Here is an 11,354-nt window from a genome sequence, read left to right as displayed (position 1 = left end):
ATCTATCTATCTTTGTAGGGATCTCTCTGTATTTATCTGGCACTTCTCAAGGTGCTATCAATGTGCTTCTCAGCACCTGATGGGTTTTCCATCTTTTCTTACCGCTATTAGAAGATTACCCATACATTTTCCAAAGGCCAGTGAGTTCTGGGAGCAATTCACTCGTTAGAACTGAATTTGTTTTAAGTGTCTCGATAAGGAGACGTGCCTTGTTGCCTAATTAAAACTTCAAAACTGGAAATCACCCGACTGCAAGTGTTGATCTGCTATGTCAGTTTATTGGAAAAATGGAATAAAACAAAGAAAAATGGAACAAAACAGGCATGGTGGCAGGAAATTACGAACAAGATACCATCTGCACATCAGTGGTTTGCTCTTTGCAAACCATCGTGTCATGGTGAACTGGTGCAGTTAGCTAATAATATGGAATACACTGTAGGAGCTGCAAAATGATAGATCTTCATATTCGTATTTGGTTCATACTCGTTTGAGGAAAGGCATTGAACAGTGAGACTCTGAATTTCCCTCTATCACTGAGACCTCCTTTTGAGCCACATATCTTCACAAATGATTCGATTCCTTAGTACATACAGCGCCCTAACAATATACCCTAATCACATGGTGTTATAATGCCAGACAAGCTAGACCTCAGTAACCCAGGAGGAAAAGGAAAATTTCAGAAGAGCAGCTTTGTAAAACTAAAGGTCAGGCAGCTGCCTCATAACAGTAGCTACTCCAGAAATTAAAGATGCTTCATGTAGCAAGCATTGTAGAATGGGCTGTAATCTTTAAAATCCCCTAATGACGTTAGTGCTGGTAGCAGGTATTGCTGTCACTAGGCAGTGAAGGGAGGACTTTCTAAAGTTCTCCTTTAATATTTTGTTCTGTAGGAGCTGGTAGTTGATACGCATTTGACATTAGAACTCCTTCCGCTGCTAGTGCTGTACCCGCCGGTAGGACTGCACGGTGCGCATACGTCTCCCAAGTTTGTGACGATGCTTCTTCCACTTCTAGCGTCGCATAGACCTCCGCTGCTAAGAACACCTCCCGTTTTGAGTAGCGTTCTGCTGCTGGAAGAATAGTTGCCTCCGAAGCAGGGGTCGCTGTCACACACAACCCCCCCTTGGGATCTGCACACAGCTGCAAATAAAAAAAGCAAGTGATTGCAGCTCAGGTTATGACTTTTGCTGTAAAAGATGAATCACATAGGACTTCTAAGAAGGAGAACACTCCTGGTACTTACAAATATTGACAGGGCAGACACCTTCTCCACACAACCTATTAGAAGGGGAAAATGAAGAAAGGTTTAAAATGTAAGAAACAGGGTTTGCCAGAAGCTGGGAATTGGGCGACAGGGGATGGATCACTTGATGATGACCTGTTCTGTTCATTCCCTCTGAAGCACATGACACTGGCCACTGTCAGAAGACAGGATACTGGGCTACATGGACTTTTGGTCTGACCCAGTCTAGCCATTCTTATGTTCTTATGTTTTAGCTACCTGCTTATTATCATTACCTATATAATTAATTAGCTGTAAGCCTTGAGATCAGGTGATGTTCGCAGCAGACTCGGACTGTGGTTTGGAAATATGTGATTTGACTGTCCAATACACACAAACATTGTTAATTTTTTTTCCAATAGGCCCCAATCCTGCACATGGGCAGTACTTACTCATTCCAGTAGACCTATTGGGTAAATTTATCAAAAGTGCATAGGTGCATTGGGCTCCTAAGTGCTATTAAGGTGACCAGAGAGCAAGTGTGAAAAATCAGGGCAGGGGATCATGGGTAATAGGCGCCTATATAAGAAAAACCCACAAATATCAGGAGAGTGCCTATAAAATTGGGACATCTGGTCACCCTAAGTGCTATCGACTTCAAAAGGGATTTAACATCGTAACTAGAGCTGTGCAAATAACTGATTTTCTGAGACAATGACCGAACTGAAGAAACAAAAATATTTTGGGTCTACCTGAAACAAAATTTTTCAGAGTACCAAAAAAATATATATATATCAGGGGAAAAAATCCTTTTAGGTTGAACAAAATGTCTCATTCATCTTTAGTTTCATTTGTCTTGTTCTATTTTAATTTTTTTAAAGTTTGTTTTAATGAAAGTGAACTAAATTTTGAAGTGAAAAGTCATTTCAGATGGAAAAAAAAATCAAACCCTTTCGTTTAAAAGGAACCAAAATGAGACTTTTTATTTTTGGTCCATGGGGGTTTTTTAAGTGTAATAATTCAGTGAATTCAGCAATAATTGGATGTATTCAGCATGAATTCATAAAATGCTTCAATTGACCTGCATCTGCATTTTTTCATTGTAAAAACATTTCAGCTGAATTTCACTCAGCTTTACTTCTACATCAGTTATGTGCTTCTGATAATTTCCCCCGCTGTTTGCAATGAGCTGACTTGCAAGTACATGGACCATAACTTGAAGAAAGGGTTGCAGGATTGGACCCTCTGTTTTGATGGGCATTTTAAATTAATCGTTATTCTTCCCTGAGCAGTGATTTGCAGGATTGTGCTATGAACCCACCTGCTCTCCTCTCCTTCCAGCAGCTTCCTGTAGGTGGCGATCTCGATATCCAAGGCTAGCTTGACGTTCATCAGCTCCTGGTACTCCCGCAGCTGGCAAGCCAGGTCCTGCTTGGCTTTTGTTAGTGCAGCCTCCAGGTCGGCCAGTTTACACTTGGCATCTTTGAGAGCCATCTCTCCCTGTTCCTCGGCTTCTGCTATGGCTCCTTCCAGTTTGCATCGCTGCAGAGGCAGGAGATAAATGCACTCCGTGTGACTCACTTTAAGAGACTCTTTTTCTGATGGCCTCTCATTTGTTACAAATTGAATGCTCACATTTTGGATTCGGTCTGAAAAACTGATCAGGGTGAGGTATGCTCCTTGGAGTAAATTCACGACCACTTTGCCATCTGAGGGATGGAGGATGCCTTCCCATTGAGGTACCCAGCACACAGCCTGGGGCACTGAGTCCCTAGATTTAGATCTTACAGGCTAGCTGCCATGACATGGGCCTCTGGTGACAGACCAGCTATTCTAGTTATCTTGTTTTGCTTTATAAACGGCTTACCAGAGATAGGGCCACTGGTTGAGAGTTTCAAAGCTGACTAGAAGATTTAGGCTCACAACTCACTAATTTGAATGGGCTTTGAAAAACCCAACCATTGATTCTGCTAGTTTCTTTCTTTCTTTCTTTCTTTCTTTCTTTCGAGTTGGTTATACATCCAAAACTGTTAACTCTTTTTGCTTAACTTTAGACTTCTGCTGAGTGTGTCACCTTCACAATACAGGCCTCTACCACTTGAGTTAAGGAGTAACTCTGTTAGCTGGTAGCAGTAGTAAACTATTACCCTCTCATGGCTTGGTCACTAGTCTAGGCACCAGCAGTTCTTCAGAACGGTCAAGTGGTGCAACCTAATTTTTAATTAAGATTTTTTTTTACTGCTGAGCTGTTATAATGGGACAGTTTTTAGTTATCACGTAGCATTGGATCCTATACATAGCATTTGTGTGTTGTTATTGATACATTATACACACTATGCCAGTGTGTCACACTCACCTGGGCTTTAACATTTTCAAGTTCTCCATGCAGTCTCTGAATCACCCGGTTCAGCTCCATAATCTCATTCTTTGTGCTGTGCAGGTTGTCGCAGTGTTTGCTAGCAGTTACCTTCAGCTCCTCATACTTAGGTGAGAGAGAAGATGCAATTATAATAAACAGACCAGTTATAAAGTACCAAAAGCTGCAGTGTAACTATGATGAGCTACTCATGGGTCTCTGGCAGGGTTTGAATGCTATATCTTGAGCACTAAAGCACAGATCTCTACTACTTGAGCTGAAAGAGGAGCTCCTTCAGAGGTCAGCTGTAGGAGACTATTGTCCTCTATGTGGGTAATGGCTGAAGGTGCAACACAGATTGTGAAAACATGTTTCATAGCATTCTTGTCTAGCCAAGACTAGCCTATGGAGCAGGCACTGGGCTGGGCCTCAGAAAAACAGGGTTCAATTTTTGGCTCTGCCACTGCTTTGGGTGACCTTGGGCAAGTCCCTTCCTTCTCTGTGCCTTTATTTCCCCATCTGTCAAATGGGGTAATGCTACTGACCCCTTTTGTAAAACACTTTGAGATATATCAAATAAAATGATATGCTATAGAAGAAGTTGGTATTATTAACATGCATGTCACATGCATCGTCACATGCATCCCACAAAGTGGGTATTCACTCATGAAAGCTTATGCTCCAATACCTCTGTTAGTCTATTAGGTGCCAAAGGACTCTTTGCTGCTTTTATTATTATTATTATTTATTATTATTATTAAGAGAAGGAACCCAAGTTTTAAAAAGTGCCTTAAATCTGAATGGGAAGATATAACATTTCCGTAAAACCAGATCCTCTGCAGAAATAAACTGGTGTAACTCCAGTGAAGTTAAGTGTGAACAGCTGAGGATATAGCCTATATCTTGATAATTTTTCACTGAGACTAAATCCTAACACAGTTTTGGGAGATTTCATACACTGTGGGCAGGTTTACACTACAGCCAGGATCAACGTTTTGAGATCGATCCACCGGGGTCGATTTAGTGGGTCTAGTGAAGACCCGCCCAATCGACAGCAGATCGCTCTCCAGTCGACCCCTGTACTCCACCCCTGACGAGAAGAGTAAGGTAAGTTGACGGGAGAAACGCCTGCTGTGTGGACCCCGCGGTAACTCGACCTAAGGTACGTCGACTCCAACTATGTTATTCACGTAGCTGGTGTTGCGTAGCGTAGGTCGACTTACCACAGTAGTGTAGACATAGCCTGTCTGTCATTTCATGCATCTCTTGAATTACAGAAAGTGTCCTGTCTGTATGCGCTCTCATTCATGTGGATTGAACTATTTCTTTGATGAGATCAGTGTCAGAGCCATCCATAATCTCTTTCTCACCTTGCACTGGTACCAGGACTCTGCCTCAGCTCGGCTCCTGTTGGCGATGTCCTCGTACTGAGCTTTGACATCAGCGATGATGTCATCCATGTTCAGTCCTCGGCTGTTGTCCATTTGCACAATAATGGAGGTGTCCAAAATGGACGCTTGGAGGTAAGCAATTTCCTGCAGGAGACATTACATTCATCAGTCATTTGCTTCTAGGTGCTTTCCTGGCTTTGGTCCTCTGTTCACAGGTAACAAGATACTTCCTACATATTTTGCAGATTCACATTTAATCCAAAATGGAGGAGAGGGATTTTTGATTTGAATGCACCTGGTTTTCAGTTAAATGTGTCCATTAATCTCTTTTTCCAGCAAGGTTGGTTGAGGCCATGTCTATACTGTGGGCGCTACAGCACTGTAGCTATGTCCCTGTAAGCCCATAATGTAAGTCTGTGCGTCACTGTAGGAACTCCTCTGGCTGGTGTGATGGGAGCTAGGTTGGTGGAAGTTTTCTTCTGCACCAGGCTGTGGTGGCAGGGGTCTGGATTTTCACATCCCTGAACACTGTAGCTATGGCAACCCAAATTTTAAAGCATAGACCAGGCCTGAGGCAGACATCTTCTTTCGCAAAGAAGGAGCCCTCTGAAATCAGTAGAGCTAAGCTGGTGTCAGCACAGAGCAAGTGAAAGAAAAAACTGGCCCTAAGGGCTTAGCAGTGGAAAGAGGCCTTAAACCAAGTGCAAATGTCGCCCCACGGTAAATTACTGTCAGGCCCCTTTACACTGCCAGAGTGGTGTAAGAAAGGTGTAAGAAAGACCAGAGTGTAAATGAAAATCAGGCCTTAAGGCCCTGATCTTCAAAGGTAGCTAGGCACCTAATTCCCATTGATTTCAATGAGAGTTAGGCACCAAAATACCTTTGAGGATCTGGGCCTGTGGGTCTTACCAAGGATCGCGCCATGGAACTAGTCCCTTCGGCTCGATATAGATTCAGCTGACTAACAGGGCCAGATCCTCCTCTGAGGTAAATGGGCACATTCAAATGTGCCCATTTACACCAACCAGGCCTTTGTCTCTTTCCTTCCTCTAACAGATCATCTGCCACCAGGCGTTATTATTCGCTTCAGGTAGGGGTTTTAAAAGGGATTTCCAAATTTCAATTCTCTGCCATTGAAGGGGTCTCAGGCACTGGTGCATCTTGGTCCCTGCTGTCCCCTGCTTGTGGCACACAGTAGTTTAGTCTCCTCAGGTCTGTAATACTTTAGCCTTATCCAGATTATTGGGCTCAGTACAGGAGATGCTGGGTAGAGTTTAGTGACCTGTGTTACATAGGAGGTCCCACTAGATGACCTGGTGGTCCCTTCTGGCTGCAAACTCTCTGATTCTTAGACTAAAGGAGTCTGGCACCAAACACCTCAGGAATTTCGCCAGCGGGAGTTGGGGAGGTTAACTCCCATAAAGCCCTTTGGAAAATACCAGCATTCATTGTATTCTTCTCCTCATAAAAGCCTGACTGGAGTAGGAAATGTAATTACCTCTTCATACACGTGTCTCAGGAAGGTGATCTCATCTATGAGGGATTTCACTTTGACGTCTAGTTCTGCCTTGTTCATGTAAGCGCAGTCCACATCCTGCAGAGAATCAGAAATACAGTAAAAGCACTTCTAATTGATTATAAGACATTTCTGTTAATGCTAGAACAAAATTGGGTTAATAACTTCATCACCTGGTTTGTCACTTCTAAGCAGTTTAATTTTTCCATATTATTTCATTCTTTCCATCTTTATAGTTTCACATGCAAAATAATTAATATACAGGAGAAAGGAAGATAAATAGGTCATCTCCATAGACCAGCCTAATGGTCTGTTGTATCAACAGCCAGAAGGACCAAACCAGGGTAAGGCTAGGTGGCTACTGGGAGATTTTAAAAGGCTCAAAGGGCATCTAACTCCCATTGGAGTTTTCAGAATTGCCAATGAATCAACAATTCTGTTATTCATACAACTCTAGTTCTGAGTACTTTGGAAAATCTGGCCCTAAATGTCTCTGATAAGAGGAATTAGAGTTTTCAGGAAGCACGCATCCTCAAAAGCTCTAATGGACAAAGACCACAGGATAATATTTTCAAAACACTTGAGTGATTTAGAAGCACCTGCGTCATTTTCAAAAGTAACTCAGGCACTTAGAAATCTAAATCCTGCTGACTTTCAGTGAGACCAAAGGCTAGATTTACAAATGTATTTAGATACCTGGAGATACAGATAGATGCCTAGTGGGATTTTCAAAAGCATCTAGGTGAGTTTCATGGGAGCAATATCCAAATATCTTTAAAAATATTACTGCCTAAATATTAGTGCCTAAATATCTTTAAAAATATTCGTCTCTAACGTCACATATGCATGTTGGAATTTTTTCACCTCTAACCATCATTTCACAAATTATTATTTCAAGTGGTTAAAATGGCAAAATAAAGTGATTTTTTTTTTTTTTACATTTTTCAGGAAAAAGTGGTTGGCATTTCAAATAATTTCAGCCTGTTCTATTTATGTAAGTATGAACTTTGCATTATTTTTCCTTCAGATGAGTTTAAAATCACTATATCCCATGAGCGTTCTATTAACATCTGGGCAGCAGGTGTTTGATAAGATTGTAGCCTATCTGCGCGTTGCTCACCTTCTTAAGTACTACAAACTCGTTCTCGGCACAGGTTCGACGATTGCATTCCTCTTCATACCTGATGGGGAATAGAGGATTATTTTTTGTTTAACTGTTCAGCTGAGAAAAAAATATGGATCTCACACACACTCCCCTGCCAAGGAACAAAAATTGTGGTGAATTTTGGAATTCCAGAACAACTGTACACTCAGTCAGTTGATGTACCATATGTTGTATGTGCCTTATGTTATATGTTTTCAGAATTTGATATTTTTGTCATTTCAACAGAGAATGTTGACATTTATTTGAGGATATTTTGAAATTTGTATTGATTTAAATATTCACAATTGTGCACCATTATAGGTTTTAAGCAGTTTTTTTTATTGTTATCTATTTACATTTTCACAGTTGCAGGAAATTATGCGGGGGGCTCAGAGAATGGGGCAGGGGTCAGACAGAAATTATTTAATGACAGTAGATGTTGTGGTTCAAAACCGTAAAGATTTATAATCACTAGAAAGAAATTGTCACCATCACAAGTCAAAAGGCACAAAATAAATATAATTAAATCAACCTCTAATGAGGTCTCAAGCAGCATTTCTCTTACTTTGCCAACCTGTAAATCGAGGGGAATATTTTTTCATCTGTTTGTGTGTGTATGGTGAAATTGACATTTACTGACATTTACTGATAAAATTCTAATCCTTCCAAGCCTGGTTGTACGTATTCACATTCACAGTATCTGCCAAGAGCTCTACTTAACTAAAATGTTGTAAAGTTCTCTTCAAGCAGATTATTTAATGAATAGTGTAAACCCATAACTGGTGTAATGTATAGCTCTCCCAAAGTGATAATGTCCTAGTATATTATTATTTATTACTTATATCCCAGTAGCACCCAGCAGGCCCATGGAGAAAGATTACATTGTACCAGGAGCTGTAGTAGGGTTGCCAACCTCCCAGGATTGTCCTGGAGTCTTCAGGAATTGAAGATTAATCTTTAATTAAAGATTATGTCATGTGATGAAACCTCCAGGAATATGTCCAACCAAAATTGGCAACCCTATGCTGTAGCTATAGTATATTTGTGGAATAAATAACACATTTACAAACTTGGCTGCCTAGAGGTAGCACCCAAGGCCAAGATCAGTAGTGATGAGGGATAGATAATAAAACAGAGAATATCATAATGCCAATATATAAATCCATGGTATTCCCACACCTTGAATACTGTGTTCTGTTCTGGTTGCCAGGTCTCAAAAAAGATATACTAAAATTGGAAAAATTATGGAGAAGAGCAACAAAAATGATTAGGGGTATGGAACAGCTTCTATATGAGGAGGGACTAAAAGGACTGGGACTTTTTAGCTTACTAAGTGGGGTTATGAAGAGGTGTATAAAATCATGAATGGTGAGGAGAAAGTGAATAAGGAGGAGTTATTTACCCCTTCCCATAACACAAGAACCTATGGTCACCCAGTGAAATTAATAGGCAAACAAAAACAAACAAAAGGAAGTACTTCCTCACACAGTCAACCTGTGGAACTCATTGCCAGGGGATGTTGTGAACGCCAAAAGTATAACAGAGTTCAAAAAAGAATTAGCTAAGTTGACGGAGGATAGGTCCATCAACGGCTATTAACCAAGATGGTCAGGGACACAACCCCATGCTCTGAGTGTCCCTAAACCTCTGACTGCCAGGAGCTGGCACTGGATGATGGAATGGATCACTCAATAATTACCCTGGTCTGTTCTTTCCCTCTGAAGCATCTGGTACCAGCCACTGTTGGAAGACAGGATACTGGGCTAGATGGACCATTGGTTTGACCAAGTGTGGCCGTTCTGATGGTCTTATGATTTTTGAGCACTCAGCATCTTTGAAAAGCCGGGCAGTTATTTAGTTAGTCAAGATATATCTGAAACTGCCTACCTATAATTAGAAGCTTCTCCACCCTCTTGAATAGTGGTGAGTCAACAATGCATGCAGCTATGTACATGTTTGGAGACATTTTGTTTAACAACCTATTATTAAACTGCATCTTTTCACACTTACTTTCTCTTGTAATCCTCCAAAATGTCCTGCATGTTGTTCAGTTCTGTCTCCAGATTAGCTCGGTCACATCCCAGGTTCTCCAGCTGCCTCTTCAAGTTACTGATATAAGCTTCAAACATGGGCTCCATGTTATTCCGGTACAGTTTTTGTTCCCGCAAAAGGCTCCATTTGGTCTCCAGCACCTTGTTCTCCTGCTCCAGGAATCGGACCTGAATCCCAAGAGGAAGAAAGTTCACTTTTGAAGCTTTCAAAACGTATCAATGCATTAGACTCGTAACAAATAGGAGCAATAGTTCAAACAAGGAATTAATTCAGGGAAGTCCTATGGCTTGGATTGTACAGAGGTCAGGCTAGATGATCACAGTGATCCCTTCTGGCTTTATAATCTATGAAATCTCTACTGCCAGAAGGGATTCCCCAGAATCGGCAAAATTAGAAACAAAAGACACAAGTCATGCATGTATTTTCAGAAGAATGGAGATAACAGAAATGTAAAATTCTGAGCTCATCTCTTTATAATGAGGTTATTCAGAAACATACTGGTATACATGAGAAATGGATCAATCAGTTATAGAGAAAGCGAAGTGTTCCTCTGGTTTATACTATTTATGGTTGAAACAGTGCAGATCCTAGACAGTCTCTCACACCCATGTAAATCAGAAGTAACTCCACTGAAATCGGCACTTATGCTGGCGTGGGAGGAAAACAAGGAGCTCTCTGAATATAACATTAGAAACTTGGAGCCTGATTCTCATTTACTTTAAAACCACTTTACCCCACTCTGATAGTGTATTTATACCCCCCATTAAGGCCCTTTTGCACTGCTGGAGTGCCATAAAGTGGCCTTAGGGTGAATGAGAATCAGACCTTCACTGTAATTTTAGGCTATTTGGGAACTCCAAATCCCTTAGACATTTTGAACCTCTAAAAACTATAGAAAATCTCAGGCTTCATCTCTGAAGTGTCTGTGCGAGTTGTGTCTGACATTCCCATGGCGAACCGCTAGTGAAGATTGTGATCGCCCATCTCACCTGGTCAATGAAAGAAGCAAATTTGTTGTTGAGGCACTTGATCTGCTCCTTCTCCTGGTATTTCACCGACTGAACATTGGGGTCGATCTCCAGGTTGAGAGGTTGGAGCAGGAGCGGGTTGACTTGGACAGTTGTGATAGTGGGTGGACAAGGCCCACCGATCCCACCCACTCTGTAGCCAAAGCCAGCACCACCGTAGCCATATGCAAGATCAGCATTCCCATACCCATATCTTGCAGAATGACAGCTACCAACAGCCATTCTGGGTTTGCCAGAGGCTACGCCGCTGAGACTTCTGCTGCCAAAGTATCCTAGCCCTCTATAGCCCACGCCACCGCCTCCCCGAGATGAGACAGTGCTGAAACTGAATTGCTTCATGCTTCTTGGTATGAAAGCCGAGCAAGAACTGAAATTCCGGACACCACCGCCTCCAGAGCTAATGTGATAGGATCGGCAAGACATTGTAGCTGATTAGAGAAGGAATGAAGGCAGATGGCGAAGTTAAGAAATGCTTGAGCAGGGCAGCAGAGTGAAAAGTAGCCAAGCGTGGATCCCTCTGAAATCAGAACTGATGCTTTCACCTTTTTATCTGTTAGGAGAACGGGCCTTGGCTGGATAATGATGAGGTTTATGAGCTTGGGGTGTTAGCCCCACTGCACATTTTGCTGAGCAGCAACTTGAGCT

At 41.7% G+C, this 11,354-nt stretch overlaps 1 protein-coding gene across 1 annotated transcript; it reads right to left on the bottom strand.

Moving 5' to 3' along the window:
* Positions 1-871: 871 nt before the first annotated feature.
* LOC144277951 (keratin, type II cytoskeletal cochleal-like) lies at positions 872-11,132 on the bottom strand. The gene is made up of 9 exons (XM_077838998.1): positions 10,671-11,132; positions 9,640-9,848; positions 7,606-7,666; positions 6,468-6,563; positions 4,949-5,113; positions 3,579-3,704; positions 2,544-2,764; positions 1,244-1,278; positions 872-1,140 (listed from the first exon to the last, which is right to left on the bottom strand). Exons 1-9 carry the CDS (start codon positions 11,130-11,132, stop codon positions 872-874), a joined length of 1,644 nt encoding a protein of 547 aa, XP_077695124.1.
* Positions 11,133-11,354: the final 222 nt, after the last annotated feature.

This window comes from Eretmochelys imbricata, chromosome 20 (assembly GCF_965152235.1).
Source record: "Eretmochelys imbricata isolate rEreImb1 chromosome 20, rEreImb1.hap1, whole genome shotgun sequence".
Lineage (NCBI taxonomy): Eukaryota > Metazoa > Chordata > Testudines > Cheloniidae > Eretmochelys > Eretmochelys imbricata.
Note: the sequence above shows the minus strand (reverse complement) of the source record. Positions and strands in the feature narration are given on the sequence as shown.